This window comes from Pristiophorus japonicus, chromosome 1, assembly GCF_044704955.1.
Source record: "Pristiophorus japonicus isolate sPriJap1 chromosome 1, sPriJap1.hap1, whole genome shotgun sequence".
Lineage (NCBI taxonomy): Eukaryota > Metazoa > Chordata > Chondrichthyes > Pristiophoridae > Pristiophorus > Pristiophorus japonicus.
In genome coordinates, this window is record NC_091977.1 from 463057732 (window position 1) to 463081411 (window position 23680).

The 23680-nt window shown below is 44.7% G+C and overlaps 1 protein-coding gene across 1 annotated transcript in view; it reads left to right on the plus strand.

Annotated features, from left to right (window-relative positions):
• lrrc69 (leucine rich repeat containing 69) overlaps positions 1-23680 on the plus strand; it is a 208438-nt gene that overhangs the window by 167470 nt on the left and 17288 nt on the right. Inside the window, exons 5-6 of the mRNA XM_070893857.1 lie at positions 875-946; positions 10112-10213. Of these exons, the coding sequence (XP_070749958.1) occupies positions 875-946; positions 10112-10213 (174 nt within the window). The remainder of the gene's footprint in view (positions 1-874; positions 947-10111; positions 10214-23680) is intronic.

Here is a 23680-nt window from a genome sequence, read left to right on the forward strand (position 1 = left end):
CCTGCACCTATTTTCTATGTTACTATGTTTCTATTACTTTCTTAAAACTAATTAAACATAGAACCAGCAAATTTGGTAAAATAAGTATTGAATGTTTCCCTAATTGTTTAGTACACAACTTCTTGGAAACTGTTGCAGGCACTGTTATAGAACATGTGTGGATTCCTGAGCCATGAGTTAAATCAGGTTACTGCTGATTATGAGCATCACTATCCATTAAAATAAATATCAGATTAAGATATGGTATTAATAGAAGAACTGTTTTGTGCATTGTGACATAGTGCAAAATAGTTTACCTTGTGGCATTTATAAAAAGCAAGTTATTGTTATTTTGCAGTATTCCCCTACTAATTATTCTATTTTTCCTCCATTTCCATTTCAATTTCCTTCCACTTTAGCACTTCCGAGGTGAAAGAACAAGCAAGCATGTAACATGCTCCCAGATTGCCTGCTGTTTTTTTAATTGTAGCTGCTATGAGGCCTAGGTTGACTTTGGAACGTAGGAACTTACCCACTGATTTTTTTTCCCCCTTGGGTAGCTGTCTTACATTTGCTCAGTGCCACCTTCAATAACATGACTAGATTCAGAACTTGTCATGAAGCACCATCTGTTTTTCTATTAATACTCAGAGTGATGGGTTGAGGCAGCTCAATAAAATTGCACTTCATTTTGGCACAAATAAAACATTTAGGTCCTGAAACTGGAGAACTAAAATTGAACCTCCTCTGTGCCTCCGAACAAATCAATCACTGAGTGTCACTAATTGTAGTTGAGAAGGCATTAATTCTTTATAAAGAGAAAAGGAATCTAATAACAATGATATATTGTGAGAGGAGCAAATCGTATAATTTTTACCTTGTTTCTATTTTCCAGGAATTGTGCGTACTAAGAAACTTGAAAGTACTAGATGTGGCTGGAAATCAGTTAAGTATTTTCCCAACAAAGGTCAGTGCTATTCTTTGAACATAATTTGTATTAGTATTATGATGCGTTAAATCGTTCATCAATTTCTATTGTACTTAAACTTTTAACCTTTTTTCGCTGAGACAATCAACTATGAACCTTATCTCCTAATTTCTTTAAACTTTTCACTTTCGTTGTTGAACTAAATTAATGTCTCTAATTTGCATAACAGATGTGATATAACTGATACATCTCAATTTAGGAACTTTAATGATTTTAAGTCCTACAGACTGCCACTTCTCTTGAGCATAGCAGTGATAAAATTCTGTCTTAATATTACACAAGTGGTTGATACAAGAGCTGAATCTGTGCACCCACTGGGGAGCCAGTACATTGTGGTGAACAGGCTGCGATTGTTCAGGGACTGGAGTGCATCATCACCCCCGGCAACCAAATTTTAATTTGATTTTATGTTTTAAAGTTTAATTTGTTTTAATTGCCAGTGTTTTTAGTGTCCCCCTCCCCTTTTATAGGGGACACTTGGAAAAAAATTTTGATTTCAGTGCCCAAAAAAAAAATACAAAAAAAACAACAAAAAAAAACACTAAAAAAAAGGGCCTTGAAAATGTTTGGTGTGTCCCCCAGATCGGGGGACACGATTTAATGTTTAGTTGTTTTTCTCCCAAAAGGGTTGTAGAGCTGTTGAGGTGCCGGAGGGACTGGAGTGCATCATCATCCCCGGCAACCAAATTTTAATTTGATTTTATGTTTTAAAGTTTAATTTGTTTTAATTGCCGGGTTTTAGTGTTCCCCCTCCCCTTTTATAGGGGGCACTTGTAAATTATATGATTTTAATGCCAAAAAAAAAATCACAAAAGAAAAAAAAACACAAAAAAAACACAAAAAAAAGGAGGGCAGTTATAAGTGTCTGGAGTGTCCCCCAGATCGGGGGGCACTTGATCGAATGTTTATTTTGTACTCCCCAAAAGAGTTGTAGAGCTGTTGAAGTCACTAAAAACAGCACTTGGTCCTGACTCCTAGGTGTGTTGAGGAGGCTCAAGCACATGGGGAGATCCCGTTGGAACTGATACCTATCCGGACGGAATTCCTCATTGGCGCCAAACCCCGAAACCTCCCTTGGGAGCCGGCGCCTCACAACTTGACCCTCCTCTGGGAAATCCCCTCCGTGCGTTTCAGTTCTGCATGGAGGGGATTCCTGTACGGGCTGCTCTTGCACACTCTCCACGTTGCCATCCTCATCTGCTGTCCGGAACACCATTGTACAGCATCTTGCCATCTGGAGGACGCGGGAGTCCCCAATGGAGTGCTCTCTACGCGGAAGTTCGCCCGTTATTTACTGGGGACTTGGCCTGGAGTGTGTTGCATGGAGCAGTCCTGTGCAACAAGTTTTTAAGTCGGTTCACGGGCTCCCAGGCAGACTGCAATTTCTGCGGTCTGGAGGAGTCTGTGTTCCATGTTTTTATGGAATGTGCGAGGTTGCAGCTCCTATTCTATTATTTGAAGGGGCTGCTCCTCAAATTCTGGTTGCACTTCAGTCCCACACTCCTGACCATTGGGCACCCTGTGCGGAGGGGAGCGGGTAGGTCCGAGGGCCTCCTCGTAGGACTGCTCCTGGGCACGGCCAAGAGGGCCATCAGCCGGTCTAGGCAGCAGGCGGTTGAGGGGGTCGTTTAGCCCGACTGCCTGCCTCCCTTCCGCGGTTATATCCGAGCCAGGGTGTCCCTGGAGATGGGAGCATGCGGTGTCCACCGGTACGCTTGCGGCCTTCCGCGAGAGGTGGGCACCGGAGGGACTGGAGTGCATCATCACCCCCGGCAACCAAATTTGAATTTGATTTTATATGTTTAAAGTTTAATTTGTTTACTGTGCCGGGTTTTAGTGCCCCCCCCCCCCTTTTAGCCAGGGGGGACTTGTATGATTTGTGTTCGTCATGCCCTCAAAAAACTCCCCCAAAAAACAAAAAAAAATGGCACTTGAAAAGTGTTTGGAGTGTTACCCTCCTGCCCCATTAAGCAGGATGCACTTGAATTAATTGTTTATTTTGTCTTCAACTAAAAGAGTTGTAGAGCTGGCCGAGAGATTAAGGCAATGGACTGCTAATCCATTGTGCTCTACATGCTTGGGTTAGATTCCCATCTTTGTCCATATTGTGTTAAACATTTGACGCTTCTGGTTGTTTTAAAGGGGGCACTTGATTTATTGTTTAATTGTCTTCAACTAAAAGAGCTGTAGAGCTGTTGAAGTCACTAAAAGGAGCACTGGGCCCTGACTCCTAGGTGTGTTGAGGAGGCTCAAGCACGTGGGGAGATCCCGTCGGAACTGACCCCCGTCCGGACGGAATTCCTCATTGGCGCCAAGCCCTGAAACCTCCCTCGGGAGCCGACGCCTCACAATTTGAACCTCCTCCGGGAAATCCCCTCTGTGTCTTTCAGTTCTGCACATGGCGCAGCATCTTGCCGTCTGGAGGAGACGGGGGTCCCCAATGGAGTGCTCTCTACGTGGGAGTTCTCCCCTTATTTATTGGGGACTTGGCCTGGCGGGTGTTGCATGGAGCAGTCCCGTGCAACAAGTTTTTAAGTCGGTTCACGGGCTCCCAGGCCACCTGCAATATCTGCGGTCTAGAGGAGTCCATGTTCCATGTATATGTGGAATGTGCGAGGTTGCAGCCTCTCTTCCAATATTTGAAGGGGCTGCTCCTCAAATTCTGGTTGCACTTCAGTCCCACACTCCTGATCTTTGAGCACGCTGTGCGGAGGGGAGCGGGTAGGTCAGAAGGCCTCCTCGTAGGACTGCTCCTCGGCATGGCCAAGTGGTCCATCAACCGGTCCAGGCAGCGGGTGGTCGAGGGATCGTTCAGCCCAACTACCTGCCTCTTTTCCACGGTTACATCCGAGCCAGGGTGTCCTTGGAGATGGAGCACGCGGTGTCCACCGGTACGCTCGCGGCCTTCCACGAGAGGTGGGCGCCGGAGGGACTGGAGTGCATCATCACCCCTGGCAACCAAATTTTAATTTAATAATTTAAGATTAAAGTTTAATTTGTTTAATTTGCCGGTTTTAGTGCCCTCCCCCCCTTTTAGCCAGGGGGCACTTGTATAATTTCTCTTTTTAGTGCCCTAACCCCACCCCCCCCCCCCCCCCCCAAATTGGGACACTGGAAAAAAATGTATTTTGGAGTGTGACCCCCCTTGCAGGGAGATTTTTGTTTAAAATGCACAACTAAAATAGTTGAACTGGTAATATTCTTCAGACCTTTAATCTCTTTTTACACTTCCTTCTCACGTTTTTTTCTCTCTTTCCCTCAATAGTCAATATCTAACGTGTTGTAAAATTGTTGTGAAGTGCCTTGGGACATTTTACTATGTAAAAGGCGCTATATAAATAAAAGTTATTATTATTATAATGTGTAGTGTGATTGTTAAACCTTTTGTTAATAAATCAACTAGCTCTTAATAGCAATCTGTTGCTATGAATTCTTAAGCAAAGAACCCATGAAGCAAATACATTACACATGCATAGAAACAGAACCTGAAAGATACAAAACTTGACCAAAGGCATAGGCCTTGAAATTCTCAGTGCTGTGAACTGCTGCTGGAAATGAGGTGGAGTGGAACTTCCACCCACTCAATTGCCCTAATGCTGACTCCGCCAGAAATCATGTGGTGAGCTAAATTTAGTATTGTTGGACAGGACAAATGTGTGAGTTTCACAGGCAATTGTTGTGTCTGGGGTGAGCGTAGAGGAAGTCATTGTGAGGTTGTAGCTGTAAAGCTTAAAGCAGAGCCACCATGCAGGAATGGCTGCAGCAAGAACAAGTAAAGGGAGAGAAGCAATCTTTTCAGAGAGTAGTATAAATATTCTGCTGACAGTAATTAGGCTTAGGATAGATGCAATAGTGGGTATGGTTGCAAAAGATCTATCAATACAGCAGTCAGGATCATGTTGAAAGAGGCAATGAGAGGAAAGTCTCTAACCTTGGATACCCCTCAAGTGCAGGAACAAGTTTAATGACCTCACAAGATCAGCAAAAGTAAGTGTGTTGGCAGCAAGCTGCCATTCATCTATGTTTATACATTTTCAGACGACAAACTGATATTAACCTTAAACATGGAGCAGCAAACTTAAGGTTGTAACCTTGTGAACTAAATGAACTGCATAGACTTGTTCACATGGAACAATTAAATTGAAATTATCCAGTGATATAATTTAATTGCATAGAATTACACAAATTTCTATGTAATTAAAGTATATCACTGGAAAATCCACAATTCATGTATTCACTTTAAAAAATACTTTTCTCTGTGAGAACTCCATAAGAGAAGTGAGAGGAATTCTCCAATTGTTATATAATAAACCAATCTGTGCTTACAAGTGACAAGCATTCTGTTCTCATGCAGGACAACATTGCATATAATTCATGGGAGCAACAAGCCACAGGAAGAAGAACAGCAGACATTCATCCATGAATGCAGCAGGAGGTGGAGGAGGAAATTGTGATACTGGAATCCCAGTCAGTTGAGGCAACAGGGGAAGGAGACATGCAAGATCCAGCACCCATAGTTGGTTTGTGCAGACCAAATGTTAATGTTCAAATATCAAAAAAAGATTTTGGTTTTCTCAGACTCACGTTTTAAGGAGGTCCTTAAATGATCAGAACAGAAATGAAAATATGGATAGCAGGAAACTCACTGCATTTCTCTGTCTTTTTCTCACCACAGGAGGTGGAAGCAAGAACAAAGAAACAGAGAGAGACAATGACCCAATGGTAGGGCCCTCAACAGTCAGCACAAATTCATTCACACTCTTACTAGCACTCACCAGCCCAGATAGTCACTCCTGAGGATATAGATATTTTAGATGAATTGTGGACGCTGAATGCTGCACAAAATACAAGGAAACGAGAGGAAGAGGCAGTGGAATTTGAGAAGGATGTTCTGTGTGGAAACATCAGTCTTTGGCTGAAAAGATTTTGCACAATGATCAAGTGTTCTGCATGTAACAAAAAATGCTTGCAGAGCATCAGACCATGAAGACATTGAGAAACCTTTCTGAAAACGTGCTGCAGGTTGACAGGGCTGGTGGCAGAGTCCAATATCATCCTATGCAGCAACATCAGAGAGGGATTTCCAATAATGCCGAGCATGATGGAACAAGTGGCAGTTGCAGGAAATCTCTGCTTATGTTGCATGTGTTCCAGTGTACAGGCTGCATTAAAGATTTTGATGACAGAATGGAAAGAGCAATATCTACCAGATTCCGAGATCTCCAGTGCATTATTTCAGAGGGTTTACAGGATATTTGGTATACTGACTCCCAGGGATTATGGATATTAATTGTGTTCAGAAGGGTTGCATATTTAATTTATATGGAGCATTCTGATTATTACAGGTGTTGGATAGCTATAATATGATTAGATATTACTGACAGTTTTTCTGTTGTTTTTCTCACAGCTCTTTCCCAACACAGATGTCTATGGGCTAAATTTTCCATTATTTTTGCATACATAACGCTCACTTAATGTCCATTTTAACGCTGAAATGACGTGTAATGCCCAGATATCTCCCATTTAGCCACAAAATGGAAACTGACGCCCATTTCTCGGTCACTTATCGCCGAGCGTTACTTTCTGCACGTGCGTAACGACGAGAAAAAAATAATACCGCCCGCCCACTTTTTTGGGGCGGAATCATCAGAATGGGCGATCCCAACACCCATAATATCACCCAGCGTTACTATCGGCACATAATTAACGCTGAGATTTAATAATACCGCCCAGCCACTGTTTTTTGTCGTAAAGATCACATTTGCCGAAACTAACACCCAGTATATCGCCCATCCTTACTTTCGGCATCTCACACACATCTCACCGACAATATCACTCGCCGAACAAACCGCTGGAAAAAAGTGGAACTAACCGGAACTACTCACAGCGGTATGGACACCATGTTCTAAATCGCATGTTGCATCATTTAAAAGGCTGCTCTGCTTCAACCTCGGGGTAGTTCGGATGTACTCTGGAGGTCTTTGGAGGTGATGTGAACATCTGAACAAACATCTTTTCATACTGTGGACGATTGGAATTTACTAGGTGTCTTAGTGGGGACATTCATTCTTTGTGAACAATCGGTGGAAAACAGATAGCTGTTGGAATGGGGCCTGTCCTTTCTCACTCCCTCTTGATGACAACTCACATGCTGCAGAACGTACAATCGACAGCATCATGTGCACAATGTAGGACGTGACAGACTGATGAGGAGGACCAGACGTTACACCCCCCGTAAGTACAGGGAGAAGCAGTCTTACCTCAACTTGTGCGAAACCTCCTGCGCTTCCACAAAGAGGTTATCACTGAGATATGCCAGCTCATAAGGGGAGACCTGCAGCCTGCCAGCACCATCAGGACTGCACTGCCCGTCGAGATCAAGGGGCACTGTCGTTCTATGCGTCGGGTTCTTTTCAGGCCTCAGCTGGCGACATTTGCAGTATGTCTCACCATGCCACACACTGCTGCATTCGACAGGTCACTGAAGCCCTGTACGCATGCAGGATGGACTTTATCAGCTTCCCTATGACCAGGGAGGCTCAGACTGAGAGGGTTTTAGGATTCTATCAAATTGCTAACTTCCCCAAGGTGCAGGGAGCAATATTGTGATACTGGCACCTTTTCAGGATGCAGAGGTTTTCAGGAACCGCAAAGGATTCCACTCTCTGAATGTGCAACTCGTTGTCGATCACCGGAAAATTATTATGGCAGTGAATGCTAAATTTCCGGGCAGCATTATGATGCTCACATCCTGAATGAGAGCACCATATCTGACTTGCTTAACAATCAACCACAAGGTCAATGCTGGATGCTCGGTGACAAAGGATATGGCCTCGCCACCTGGCTGATGATGCCCCTGCGTTACACCCACACCGAAGCCGAGAAGCGATACAAGAGCCACAGATCCACTTGCAATATCGTGGAGAAAACCATTGGAGTACTTAAGCAGTGCTTTAGGTGCCTGGACCACTCAGGAGGCGAGCTCCAATACCACTCTGAGCAGATAGTTCAATTCGTGGTGGTGTGCTGCTTCCTGCACAACTTGGCTATCAGGAGGGGACAAGAATTGCCAGAAGGTTCTGATGGTCCACCTCTGGAGAAAGAGTAAGAGGAGGTGGACGCTGACCTCGGGTCAGATAATCAGGCTGATGCTGAAACCATGCCCCCGTCCCCTCTGTAGACCACAGGAAAGGGCCTGTGGTGGCTACATAGCTGCAAGACTCTTACGTCAGGAACTCATAAATGAGCGCTTTTCTTGAAAGAACATTGGTGGTATTTACAAGGCTGACACAGTGCTGGATGTGCAGATCATACATCAATGGTGTGCATCACCTTGGTGACAGTTAAACTTTAAATTGATTCAAGTTAACTGTAATTATACTCATTGATGTTAAGTAATCACCAGTATGTAACGGTGCAGCTATCTGAGACAATGCGCAATAAGGTTATGTTAAATAAAAAACATTTAAACTGATGATTTGTCTGAAATCATAAGTATATTGGTAAAAACCACCCCTCCACCCACGCCCCAGCCCACAACAAATTTATCACATTTACATCATTACAATGGTCCCTATTTCCCGCAATACAGAACACAAATGCAAACCAACAAGGTAGCCCCTCGCCCCTTGCCCCGACCCTACCACCAAGTAGCAGCAGCAACCTAAAATTATACCCCAGATAACACCTGCACCTCACTTTCCTTCCCCCCCACCCGCTGCTTCTCTTCACCACCTCTACCCCTTCCCCTTTCCCTCCTGACTCCAAGCCGCCTGTCCGAGGAGTTCCTCAGGCGCTGCTTCATTGGGGGGGTTGACGGCAGAACCGCTGCTTGGACGGATACGGGAGAGGACGGTCTCGAGGTGGGAACGTGCTCCAAGCCAGAAGCAAAACATTGCTTCTGGCTCTCTTGTGTCGTTGGCAATTGGGGTGCAGCACCTTGGGGTGCAGTGCCGCACTCCGGGTCCATTGGGAGCCCTCTGCCACCAGTGTTCCTGGCTAATAGCTGCAGGGCCTCCTCCATCTCTTCCGTGTTATGTATTATTTGTTGGACAAAAACTCAGTGCCAACTATGTTCTTGGTGCTTAGTAGGCTTTTTGCTGCTGGTGAATCTCCCTCATGCCTCCTACAACAGCCAAACAAGTATACACCACACCCACACATGGTTTCAGTCCCTCTCTGCTCCCTCTCTCCTCTTCTGTGCATGTAATGATGACCCCTGACCTCCTGAATCGCGGGAAATGAGTGTTGCCATGCTGTTGCTAAGGACGGCGACACTTTACGGCAGAAGGTCAGAGAGATTTAACGCTAAAGCCCATTTCATATCGCTCGCGGTAACGCCCAATTTTTAAAATGGAGACTAGAGGTTTTGAAAATGGGTGACAAGCCGGCGATCTGAAAATGCATTTTTACCATCCACGCTGGAAATAACGCCCATTTTTGGACGATCTGCACAAAAGTGTAAAATCTAGCCCGACCCCGCGGTGTCTTCCTCATGTCTGATTTCATCAGTCTCAGGAAGTTCAGCTTCTAAATCTTTCTCCCCCTTGGGAATCTCACTTTGCAGGACTTTCTGAAGAACAAAATTGTGGAGAACACAGTAGGTTACCACAATTCATGAATTAACATTGGGGGCATTTTGGACCTATGTAGTCACCTGGATCTTCCCTTCAACATGCTAATGTCCTGCTTACTTCTAATTTGTGTGTGAATGTGAACCTTGTAGCATTCCTCCACTTCATTTATAGACTTTCTTCATGGTTTTTGGACAGTAACTATTCAATTATTGAGAAAAAACTGATGGCTTAAAAATATTTTGAGAAGTATTTTGAATAATTAAAATGGTTCATTTGTTACTTTTATTTTTTTTAAATTATAGATTCTTTGGACCATTCAGGATTGGTTGTTGTCATAACTCCTTGCAAGTTCCCATGAGAAGTTTTTTAGTTGCTTACCTTGCTTTTGGTTCATACCTTCCCTACCTCTTCAGTCATGATTGGCTCCTGTTTTACTTTGTCAAACTATGAAGACAAAAGTGTGAAACAGAAAATATGTGTGACAAATAGGACTTTTAAAATATTATAAATATAGCAAACTAATTGGCATATACTTACTAATTTTTATTTTGTACTTTTAATTATAAAGTTGCTGGAGCTTAAATTGGAAGAATTCTACTTTGAGCAGAATCCACTGTTGAAAAAACATCTTATTTCGTCAATACAACAGAATGAAGTTTTAACTCTCCAGGTAATTGTTAAAGATTACTAGAGATAACTGATACAGCACAGAAGTGGGGGCAGTCCATGTATTCATTAAGTCAGGTAAAACTAATGAGCCGCTCCCCTCTTCACTGAGGATCTAAAATAAATTAATCCAATTAACTGTTTATTTGTGCTTGAGCTGCTTCATAGTTGGACCATTTCTTGATATGAATATTGTGATATATATACTGCGAGTAGGCTATTCATGTGATAAAGGTGAAATAAAACCAGATATAGTTCCACTCAAATCGTGTACAATAGCATTTCAGTTCAAGTTACATAATGTGGTGCATTTGGATTTTCAGAAGGAATTTTACAAGGTGCCACACGAGGTTATTGAACGAAATTAGGGCTCATGGAATTAGGGGTAATGTATTAGCATGGATTGAGGATTGGTTAACGGACAGAAAACAGAGAATAGGAATAAACAGATCATTTTCAGGTTGGCAGGCTGTAACTAGTGGGTGCCAAAAAGATCGGTGCTTGGGACCCCAGCTATTCACAATCTATATCAATGATTTAGATCAGGGGACCAAATGTAAATTATCCAAGTTTGCTGATGATACAAAGCTAGGTGGGACTGTAAGTTGGGAGGAGGTTGCAAATAAATTTCAAGGGGATATAGACAGGCAAGGTGAGTGGGCAAGAACATGGCATATTGTTGGGAATAGCCAATTTCAGAATATCTCTGGTCACTTTAATAATCAGGATCGACTGTAAACCAATCTGGTTGATATATTGTGTTTAATCAGAGTTTAAGACGGAATATAACACATTAGTTATACAATAAAAACATACAATCGTAACAGATAGTTGATACCCATCCCGATTGGATAAACAGCTGGCGCATGCGAGCAGTTCTCTGGCTTACACTCTCTTTCTCTACCTAGAGCTCCTTCGGTAAAGCATGGGCTCACTCGAAGATTGTTCGACCAGCTCAACTTCTGTTTCATTCTCCCCTCACACCGTTTGAGTGGTCAATCTTGATTAGGCTACTTTTATTCTCTTTTTAGGGGTGGGTCTGACATGGGATATTGTCAGACCTTTTCACCTATAGAGGCTTCCCTAAAACCTTAATATCCATTGAGGCTTCTAGTTATTTGTCTCGATTCTTGAAACAAAATCCACCCTTAAGATGTCTTACGATTTTGGTCAAATGTTTACACTAACCCAGGGTTTCTTCCTGTGGAAATCATTTCACAGGACTTAGGAAGGTTTACATTATACGGGATATACGGCACAGAAACAGGCCATTCGGCCCAACCAGTCCATGCCGCCGTTTATGCTCCACTCGAGCCTCCTCCCGTCTTTCCTCATCTAACTCTATCAGCATAACCCTTTATTCCCTTCTCCCTCATATGCTTGTCCAGCCTCCCCTTAAATGCATCGATACTATTTGCTTCAACCCCTCCCTGTGGCAGCGAGTTCCATATTCTCACTGCTCTCTGGGTAAAGAAGTTTCTCCTGCATTCCCCATTGGATTTCTGGGTGACTATCTTATATTGATGGCCTCTAGTTATACTCTTTCCCACAAGTGGGAACATTCTCTCTGTATCCACTCCATCAAAATCTTTCATAGTTTTAAAGACCTCTATTAGGTCACCCCTCAGCCCTCTCTTTTCAGGAGAAAAGAGACCCAGCCTGTTCATCCTTTCCTGATATGTATACCCTCGCATTTCTGGTATCATCCGTGTAAATCTTCTCTGCACCCTCTCCAGTGCCTCCATATCCTTTTTATAATATGGCGACCAGAACTGCACTCAGTACTCCAAGTGTGGTCTAACCAAAGTACGATACAGGTTTAGCATAACTTCCCTACTTTCCCTAAGGATAAGGGATAAGCCATATAGGACCGAGATGAGGAGAAACTTTTTCACCCAGAGAGTGGTGAACCTGTGGAATTCTCTGCCACAGAAAGTTGTTGAGTCCAGTTTGTTGGATATATTCAAGAGGGAGTTAGATGTGGCCCTTATGGCTAAAGGGATCAGGGGGTATGGAGAGAAAGCAGGAATGGGGTACTGAAGTTGCATGATCAGCCATGATCTTATTGAATGGTGGTGCAGGCTCGAAGGGCCGAATGGCCTGCTCCTGCACCTATTTTCTATGTTTCTATGTTTTTATGTTTCTATCTCTTTCGTCCCTATTCTCTCCTTCGATCTCATGAGGTTAAACCAGAAAACTGCTCGCCCCAGAGTCATTATTTCCTTTACAAAATTGCAACATGTTTACATTAACTCTCACAACTTCCATCCATTCTAAGTCTTTCTATAACAAATTGTCTTGCAGTTACATAAACAAAATTGAAGCTTTAACTTGAAAACCACAGATAATGGTTGTCATAGTGCAGAATGCTATAACATCTCAGCAGGGTACCAAAACATTCGCATTTCTAAGCATTCTGAGTAGACACTTCAGGCCCAAATTTGCCCAGGAGCTGCTCTGTTTTTTTTGAAGCAACTTGATTTTTCTGGAGTATCTCAAAAATCCCCATTCTGCACATTTAATTTGCACCAGTGTAAGTGAGTTAGTTAGGATTCTTTTTAAGTTTAGTTTTTTTTTCAAAAGGGGGCGTTACCAGCCACCTATGCCTGTTTTGGCCATTTAAGCCAGTTTGAACAGCTAATAGTTGCTCCAAACTAACTTAGGCCAGCGTATGTGGCCACTTGTGGCTGCACAGAAAATACTTGCGGAGAATTAAGAAATCAATGCAGGTAGCCAGAGGTGGAGTGGGGGGGCAGAGGGGGGGGGAAGCACAGAGGACCTTGCCAAGCACTAAACACCATCTCAACAACATTCATGAAGCACAAAAACCATCAATAATAAATAAATAAATAAATAAATAAAACATAACTCCTACCTTCATACTTGGCCGGGGAAGTCAGTGGGCCAGGAGGCCACTCGGCCAGTGCTAGGGGTGGGAGAACTCACCGGCAGGAGAATGCAGCGGCAAGCCCTTCGGCCAGGGCTAGGGGTGGGAGAATGCACCAACTCCAGCACACACCGGCAAGCCCTTCGGCCAGGGCTAGGGGCGGGAGAACGCACCGACTCCAGCACACACCGGCAAGCCCTTCGGCCAAGGCAAGGGACAGGAGAACGCACTGACTCCAGAACACACCGGCAAGCCCTTCGGACAAGGCTAGGGGCGGGAGAACACACCAACTCTCTCTCTGAATTCTCTCTGAGGACTGACTTCTCTCCGAGGACTCTCCGGCTGGGGGCAGGAGCTACTGCGCATGCGTGAAACCTCCAGTGCGCATGCGTTGAGCTGCCGGCACTGTTTTTCGCGCAGGGCCCTAGCTCCGCCCCTAATGGACTGACCAGGCCATGCCAAGCCATGGGAGAAGCCACAGAGCGGGGAGAATATGGCGATATATTTTTGAGAGCAGAACGTCGGCGCACCTCAGGTAAGTGCGCCGAAAAATCCGGAGGGCCAAATTTGGGCCCTTCAACTCCAGTTCAAAACAACGATTTAAAACGCATTCTTATTCTTCATGTTAGTTTTATACATTTCTAACCACCTGATTTCTAACAAAATTGAATATAAAGAAATGTGAAGTTATCCATTTTGGTAGGAAAAATAGAAAAACCGTATTTTTTAAGTGGTGAGAGATTGGGAAATGTTGGTGGTCAGAGGGACCTGGGTGTCCTTGTACATGAATCACAGAAAGTTAACATGCATGTACAGCAAGCAATTAAAAAAGCAAATGCTGTGTTGGCCTTTATTACAAGATGATTTGAGTATGAGTAAAGATGACTTGCAGCTATAAAAAGGGCCATGGTGAGATCGCACCTGGAGTATTGTGTACAGTTTGGTATCCTTACCTAAGAAGGATATACTTGCCATTGAGGGAGTGCAACAAAGGTTCACCAGCCTGATTCCTGGGATGGGGAGATCATCCTATGAGGAGAAATTGAATAGACTAGGCCTATATTCTCTAGAGTTTAGAAGAATGAGAGGTGATCTCATTGAAGCATACAAAATTCTTACAGGGTTTGACAGGGTAAATGTAGGGAGGATGTTTCCTCTGGCTGAGGAGTCTAGAACCAGGGGTCACAGTCTCAGAATAAGGGGTCAGCCATTTAGGACTGAGATGAGGAAAAACTGCTTCACTGAGGGTGGTGAATCTTTGGAATTCTCTACCCCTAAGGGCTATGGAGTCTATCTTTGACAATATTCAAGACAGAGATCGATAGTTTTTTGGATATTAAGGGAATAAAGGGATATGGAGACAGTGCAGGAAAGTGAAGTTGATGTGAAGATCAGCTATGATCTCATTGAATGGCAGAGCAGGCTCAAGGGGCCGAATGGCTTACTCCTGCTTCTAATTCTTATGTTCTTATGATTGAGCCACAGATTGAGTCATGATATTGATCCCTAAGAAAAAATATAAGCTTATAAAAAACATAATAAACTTGTGCCCTAGTAATTCCAGTTCACAAAATTACGATAAATATAAGCGCCCATGTTTCCCATATCAGCTCATCTGTCCTGAGAGAAGTTACAGTTACCATTTTAGGGTTTTTGGCTCAGCTACCCTACCTGGAACTCCATTCCACATGTTGATTGCTCTTTATGTGAAGAAGAATTTCCTGATATCAGTCCTAAATTTGGCATTTCCTTGTTTTAACCTATGCCTTTTTGTCCTAATTATTTGCATATATGTTACAAAATAACACAAAGAGTATTATAATGATGATTTTCAACTTCACTGTGTGGACGGCAGCCTGGTGAAGTGGACCGCCCACCCGCTGTAGAATCAGCCTGATATTCATCGCATTGAAATGGCGGTTGTTCTGTTCTGCCAGGTTACCACCCAGGTGGTGAGGTTTCAAATAACCCCCGACATGTCTTCAGAGTTGCGAGACATTAATAAACTGTTTTTCACTTTAGTGCTTTATAACATCATATGGCTAATCTTGCAATCTCCTCCCCGTCCAACTCGCACCCCCCACCGCTCACCCTATGGACGCTGGCTGTGGGGCAGCCATCACCAACCCTCTCCGCATCTCCCTCCAGATTGTCTGTTCGCTTGCAAACAAGGCCCTTGCCATCCATGAGCTTATCGTGGATGATTGCATCAAAATCATGGCCCTGACAGAAACTTGGTTGAGTGGCGACGGCACCTTATCTTTAAATGAAGCCTCCCTGCCTGACTATATATTCCACCACTTGCCCCGCTCAGACCGCCATGGTGGCAGTGTGGCTCTCATCAGCAAATCACACCTGGATCTGTCACCCTACTCCTCCGGCTCTCTCTCCTCCTTTGAGCATTTCACCTTCTTCCACGCCTTTCATCTCTCATTTAAAATTCTCGGTCTCTACCGCCCACCCAAGTACCATTAACATTTTATTGCCCATATTTCTTCACTGCTTTCCTGCCTCAGCCTCTGCACCGAATAACTTCTCATCCTCGGTGATTTCAAGCTCATGGACTACTTTGTCTCAAGGATTGAGATCATCCATTCAGCCACCTCTGCCTCTTCCCTTCCTTCTCCTAGCCCACCAGGCCAAACTTCCTCTAAGGATCCCCCCCCTACCCTAGCCCTGACCTCACCTCTTTCTCCAGTTTCTCTCCGATCTTCCCTCATGACCTTTCCGAGCTCATCTTGGTCCATGAGACCCACTTCCTGCACCCATGACCCTATTCCCACCAAACTGCTGACCCAAGAACTTCTTTTTCTGCCTCTCATGTTAGCTGGCATTGTTAATGGTTCTCTCTCATCAGGTACTGTTCCCTTCTCCCTCAAATGCGTCGTCATCACGCCTCCCATCAAAAAATAACCCTCGACCCGTTTGCCCTTGCAAACTACCGCCCCATCTCCAACCTCCCTTTCCTCTCCAAAGTCCTTTAAGGTGTTGACGCCTTCCAAATCCATGCCCATCTTTCCACAATTGAATGTTTGCATTCCTCCAATCCGTTTCCGCGCCTGCCACAGTACCGAAATGGCGCTCATCAAAGTCACAAATGACAACCTTTGACACAGTTGACCACTATCTTTCTCCAACACATCTCCACCATCGTCAAGCTGGGTGGGATTGCACTTGCCTGGTTCCATTCTTATCTATCTAATCGTAACCAGAGAATCACCTGCAACGGCTTCTCTTCTTTCTCTCGCATCATTACCTCTGGTATGCAGGTATAGTAGGTGATCAGGAAGGCCGATGGTATCTTGGCCTTTATTGCAAAGGGGATGGAATACAAAAGCAGGGAAGTCTTGCTACAGCTATATAAGTTGTTGGTGAGGCCACACCTGGAATACTGCGTGCAGTTTTGGTTTCCATATTTACGAAAGGATATACTTGCTTTGGAGGCAGTTCAGAGAAGGTTCACAAGGTTGATTCCGGGGATGAGGGGATTGACTTATGAGGAAAGGTTGAGTAGGTTGGGCCTCTACTCATAGGAATTCAGAAGAATGAGAGGTGATCTTATCGAAACGTATAAGATTATGAGGAGGCTTGACAAGGTGGATGCAGCGAGGATGTTTCCACTGATGAGGGAGACTAGAACTAGAGGGCATGATCTGAGAATAAGGGGCCACCCATTTAAAACAGAGGGGGAGAAATTTCTTCTCTCAGAGCGTTGTAAATGTAATGTATACACATTCTGTTTATAGCCACCAGATGGTGTCAATGTTGGAGGCCACTGAGCAGCACGCACATGGTGCTGCTCAGGTATAAGAGGCCAGCCATTTTGGGAGTCAGGCACTTTGGGCCTAAATAAAGCAGAGCCAGGGTTGTATCTTGCTTAGTTAAACTGTACTCAGTTTGAACCTTTATTGTATACATAACATTTGGCGATGAGAATACAAGCACCTTTGTTTGCAAAATGAGCACTATTGGATTTTTAGAGCGATTCATGGAGGGAGAAGATTGGGCAGACTTTGTGAGCCATTAGAACTGGTACTTCATGGCCAACAAAATGAATGGGGACGACGATACAGATCGGTACTGGGCTGTGTTCCTCACTGTGTGCAGTTCAAAGATCTACAGTCTGATAAAGAATCTACTCATGCCTAGTGATCCAACAGAGAAAACGTATGTGGAGTTGTGTACATTGGTACGGGAGCCCCTCAAGCCAGACGACGGCATCCTCATCTCAAGATACAGGTTTTATACACACGTTCAATCGGAGGGCCAGAGTGTGGCGGAATTTGTTGTCAACCTGAGACTGTGCAAGTTCGGGACCATGTTGGCAGACATGCTGCGGGACTTCTTTCCACAACTGCATGTTTGAATCCCTCCAATCCGGTATCGGTATCAACCACGAGGTGATTCTGCGCAAACTTCTAGTGGAGGAGTTGGATTTAAAAAGGGCCATCCAGATCGCTCAATCATGTATGACGACGGACAGGAGTCTAAAGCAAATAGCGGTGAAGAAATGAACCTCGACAAGTACTGTAAATGCAGAGCGGCACATGGCAGGGCCTATCTGGCTCCATTCGCAAAACCTGTGGCTGCTCAAAGTCCGCCAGCGGGAATGTATCCGACTTCTCCATGTTGGCGTTGTGGGAGAAATCATCCGATTTAAGCAATATAGTTGCAAAGGCTGTCTGAGAGTGGGGCACTCCAGCGCAAGTGTCCACAGATATGAGCAAGCGAGCTGCGACACACCATGTGGAGGATGAGAGTCAGACTAGCGCAGATCTGGATACGCAATCCGAGATGCCAGAGGAGAAGTGTATGGACTGTGGTGCTTCATAACCAAGAGTAAACCAATAATTTTGATTAATGTGAAGTTTAACGGGATACCGGTATCGATAGAACTGGACACGGGGGCGAGTCAATCGATCATGAACGAGAGGGCATTTAATAAGCTGTGGGACACTAAGACTCTGAGGCCCACGCTGAGCCCTGTTAACGCCAAGCTGCGCACGTATACCAAAGAACTAATAAAGGTGATTGGCAGTGCATAAATTAATGTGTTATATAACGGTGCGGATTGTTCCAGGCAATGGGCCAATGCTGTTCGGCAGGAGCTGGTTGGAGAAAATCAGATGTGACTGGAACGAAATAAAGGCGTTGTCAGCGGAGGGAGATATATGTTCCCAAGTATTGAGCAAGTTCCCCTCGCTGTTCAAATCGGATATCGGCAACTTCACAGGAGCCAAGATGCAGATCCACCTGGACTCAGATACAAGACCTGTCCATCATAAAGCTCGGGCAGTGCTGTATATGATGAGCGAGAAGGTCGAAATTGAACTGGACAGACTCCAGCGTGAAGGGATCATATCACCAGTCGAATTTCATGAATGGGCCAGCCCCATTGTTCCTGTGCTGAAAAGTGATGGCACAGTCAGAATCTGTGGAGACTACAGGCTATGATCAACAGGGCTTCGAAACAAGATCAGTACCCGTTACCGAAAGCTGATGACTTGTTTGCGACGCTAGCCGGAGGGAAGTTGTTCACAAAACTGGACTTGACATCGTCTTATATGACACAGGAGTTGGTCGAGACGTCAAAGAGACTTACATGCATTAACACGCACAAATGACTGTTTATTTACCACAGGTGTCCTTTCGGAATTCGCTCGGCTGCAGCAATATTCCAGAGGAATATGGAAAGTCTACTAAAGTCTGTTCCTAGAATCGTCGTTGTGGTGTATGTAGCACACAAATCACTGACTCCACACGGTCTGGTGTAAGTCTAACTGCTGTGACCTTCGTCCTTTATTGTTCAGCTCCAGAGTGCCTCCCAGGTGTGGTGGTCACCCTTATATAGTCCTTGTTACAGGTACTACCAGGGTTTCCCACCGCAGCGCCCTCTGTGGTGTGGTATAGTACTTACATTACATTTAAGGTACTGGGACGATACACACATCATTACATAACAGTCGTGTTCCAAGATGACATCCTGATCACCGGTCATGACTCCAAGGAATATCTGAACAACCTGGAATAAGTTCTACTGCGTTTGGATAGAGTGGGACTCAGACTGAAATGCTCGAAGTGCGTCTTTATGGCACCGGAGGTCGAATTCCTCGGGAGAAAAATTGCCGCTGATGGCATCAGAGCTACTGATGTGAAAACCAAGGGCATCAAGAATGCACCCAAGCCGCAGAATGTGACGGAGCTGCATTCATTCCTGGGTCTACTCAATTACTTTGGTAACTTCCTACCTAAATTGAGTACCTTACTAGAACCACTGCACATGCTATTGAGAAAAGGCAACAACTGGGTGTGGGGCGCATCGCAAGACAGAGCTTTCGTGAAAGCCACCATCTGCTTTGCTCGAAAAAGCTGCTGGTACATTATGACCCATGTAAACATTTAGTTTAGGTCAGTGACGCATCGTCATATGGAATTGGTTGTGTACTCCAACAAGCCAATGAGTCGGGGAAACTTCAACCTGTCGCATATGTATCCAAAAGTTTGTCTAAAGCAGAAAGAGCCTACAGCATGGTAGAAAAAGAAGCTTTAGCGTGTGTGTATGGTGTTAACAAGATGCATCATTACCTGTTCGGTCTGAGGTTCGAATTAGAGCCTGATCACAAGCCGCTCATTTCATTATTTTCCGAGAGCAAAGGTATCAATACCAACGCTTCATCCCGCATCCAAAGGTGGGCGCTGACATTATATGCCTATGATTATGTCATTTGCCACAGATCTGGCACAGAGAATTGTTCCGATGCTTTGAGCCGGTTGCCGTTGCCCACACCGGAGGTGGAAACGCCACAACCGGCGGATCTAATGTTAATCATGGATGCTTTTGAGAGTGTCACAGCTCAACAAGTTAAGACCTGGACCAGCTAGGACCCGATTTTATCGGTGGTAAAGGGTTGCATCCTCAAAGAGGATTGGTCTGCCATACCTAAGCAAATGTGCGAGGAGGCCAAACCGTACATTCGTCGCAAAGACAAACTGTTTATTCAAGCAGATTGCATATTGTGGGGCAATCACGTTGCAATGCCCAAGAAAGGGAGAGAGAAGTTCGTGCATGAGTTACACAGCACACATCCTGGTATAGTGATGATGAAGGCCATCATCAAGTCCCACGTATGGTGGCCAGGAATTGATTCTGAGCTGGAAGCATGTGTGCATAAGTGCAACACTTGCATGCAGCTCACCAAAGCACCAACAGAATCGCCGCTGAGTCTGTGGTCATGGCCATCCAAACCTTGGTCCAGGATCCATGTAGATTTTGCAGGTCCCTTCCTGGGCATGATGTTTTTAGTGGTGGTGGATGCTTATTTGAATGCACAATGCATAATCATGTCATCCAGCACGTCCACAGCAACCATAGAGAATCTCAATGTCATGTCACGACACATGGTATGCCTGACATAGTGGTGAGTGACAATGGGTCGTGCTTTACCAGTCAGGAGTTTCAGGAGTTTGTGAAACTTAATGGCATAAAACATGTATGGTCAGCACCGTTCAAGCTTGCGTCCAAAGGGCAAGCTGAACGTGCAGTACAAATTATCAAGCAAAGCATGAGGAGAGTAACCCAAGGGTCACTCGCTTGTCCTGCATACTGCTGAGTTACAGGACAAGACCCCACACACTCACAGGGGTCTTGCCTGCTGAACTCATGATGAAAAGAGTTTTTAAGACCAAGCTATCTCTGGTACACCCGTGTTTAAATAATCATGTTGAATACAGAAGACAAAGTCAACAAGGGTACCATGATCGCGCAACTGTGTCACGTGAGATTTCTGTTAATGATCAAGGGCAAATATCAAAAAGGGCCATATTACAACATAATTCTAAAAGGACAAAGAGTGTTAAAAAAACAAGCCTGAAGGCTCTGAGTATCAATGCAAGGAGCATTCGTAATAAGGTGGATGAATTGACTGCGAAGATAGCTGTTAACGGATATGATGTAATTTGGATTACGGAGACGTGGCTCCAGGGTAACCAAGGCTGGGAACTCAACATCCAGGGATATTCAATATTCAGGAAGGACAGACAGGAAGGAAAAGGAAGTGGGGTAGTGTTACTGGTTAAAGAGGAGATTAACGCAATAGTAAGGAAGGTCATTAGCGTGGATGATGTGGAATCAATATGGGTAGAGCTGCAAAACACCAAAGGGCAGAAAACGTTGGTGGGAGTTGTGTACAGACCACCAAACAGTAGTAGTGATGTTGGGGAGGGCATCAAACATGAAATTAGGGATGCGTGCAATAAAGGTGCAGCAGTTATAATGGGTGACTTTAATATGCACATAGATTGGGTTAACCAAACTGGAAGCAATACGGTGGAGGAGGATTTCCTGGAGTGCATAAGGGATGGTTTGTTAGACCAATATGTCGAGGAACCAACTAGGGGGGAGGCCATCTTAGACTGGGTGTTGTGTAATGAGAGAGGATTAATTAGCAATCTCGTTGTGCGAGGCCCCTTGGGGAAGAGTGACCATAATATGGTGGAATTCTGCATTAGGATGGAGAATGAAACAGTTAATTCAGAGACCATGGTCCAGAACTTAAAGAAGGGTAACTTTGAAGGTATGAGGCATGAATTGGCTAGGATAGATTGGCGAATGATACTGAAGGGGTTGACTGTGGATGGGCAATGGCAGACATTTAGAGACCGCATGGATGAACTACAACAATTGTACATTCCTGTCTGGCATAAAAATAAAAAAGGGAAGGTGGCTCAACCATGGCTATCAAGGGAAATCAGGGATAGTATTAAAGCCAAGGAAGTGGCATACAAATTGGCCAGAAATAGCAGCGAACCTGGGGACTGGGAGAAATTTAGAACTCAGCAGAGGAGGACAAAGGGTTTGATTAGGGCAGGGAAAATGGAGTACGAGAAGAAGCTTGCAGGGAACATTAAGACGGATTGCAAAAGTTTCTATAGATATGTAAAGAGAAAAAGGTTAGTAAAGACAAATGTAGGTCCCCTGCAGTCAGAATCAGGGGAAGTCATAACGGGGAACAAAGAAATGGCGGACCAATTGAACAAGTACTTTGGTTCGGTATTCACTGAGGAGGACACAAACAACCTTCCGGATATAAAAGGGGTCGGAGGGTCTAGTAAGGAGGAGGAACTGAGGGAAATCCTTATTAGTCGGGAAATTGTGTTGGGGAAATTGATGGGATTGAAGGCCGATAAATCCGCAGGGCCTGACGGACTGCATCCCAGAGTACTTAAGGAGGTGGCCTTGGAAATAGTGGATGCATTGACAGTCATTTTCCAACATTCCATTGACTCTGGATCAGTTCCTATGGAGTGGAGAGTAGCCAATGTAACCCCACTTTTTAAAAAAGGAGGGAGAGAGAAAACAGGGAATTATAGACCGGTCAGCCTGACATCGGTAGTGGGTAAAATGATGGAATCAATTATTAAGGATGTCATAGCAGTGCATTTGGAAAGAGGTGATATGATAGGTCCAAGCCAGCATGGATTTGTGAAAGGGAAATCATGTTTGACAAATCTTCTGGAATTTTTTGAGGATGTTTCCAGTAGAGTGGACAAGGGAGAACCAGTTGATATGGTATATTTGGACTTTCAGAAGGCTTTCGACAAGGTCCCACACAAGAGATTAATGTGCAAAGTTAAAACACATGGGATTGGGGGTAGTGTGCTGACATGGATTGAGAACTGGTTGTCAGACAGGAAGCAAAGAGTAGGAGTAAATGGGGACTTTTCAGAATGGCAGGCAGTGACTAGTGGGGTACCGCAAGGTTCTGTGCTGGGGCCCCAGCTGTTTACACTGTACATTAATGATTTCGACGAGGGGATTAAATGTAGTATCTCCAAATTTGCGGATGACACTAAGTTGGGTGGCAGTGTGAGCTGCGAGGAGGATGCTATGAGGCTGCAGAGCGACTTGGATAGGTTAGGTGAGTGGGCAAATGCATGGCAGATGAAGTATAATGTGGATAAATGTGAGGTTATCCACTTTGGTGGTAAAAACAGAGAGACAGACTATTATCTGAATGGTGACAGATTAGGAAAAGGGGAGATGCAAAGAGACCTGGGTGTCATGGTACATCAGTCATTGAAGGTTGGCATGCAGGTACAGCAGGCGGTTAAGAAAGCAAATGGCATGTTGGCTTTCATAGCGAGGGGATTTGAGTACAGGGGCAGGGAGGTGTTGCTACAGTTGTACAGGGCCTTGGTGAGGCCACACCTGGAGTACTGTGTACAGTTTTGGTCTCCTAACCTGAGGAAGGACATTCTTCCTATTGAGGGCGTGCAGTGAAGGTTCACCAGACTGATTCCCGGGATAGCGGGACTGACCTATCAAGAAAGACTGGATCAACTGGGCTTGTATTTACTGGAGTTCAGAAGAATGAGAGGGGACCTCATAGAAACGTTTAAAATTCTGACGGGGTTAGACAGGTTAGATGCAGGAAGAATGTTCCCAATGTTGGGGAAGTCCAGAACCAGGGGACACAGTCTAAGGATAAGGGGGAAGCCATTTAGGACCGAGATGAGGAGGAATTTCTTCACCCAGAGAGTGGTGATCCTGTGGAATTCTCTGCCACAGAAAGTTGTTGAGGCCAA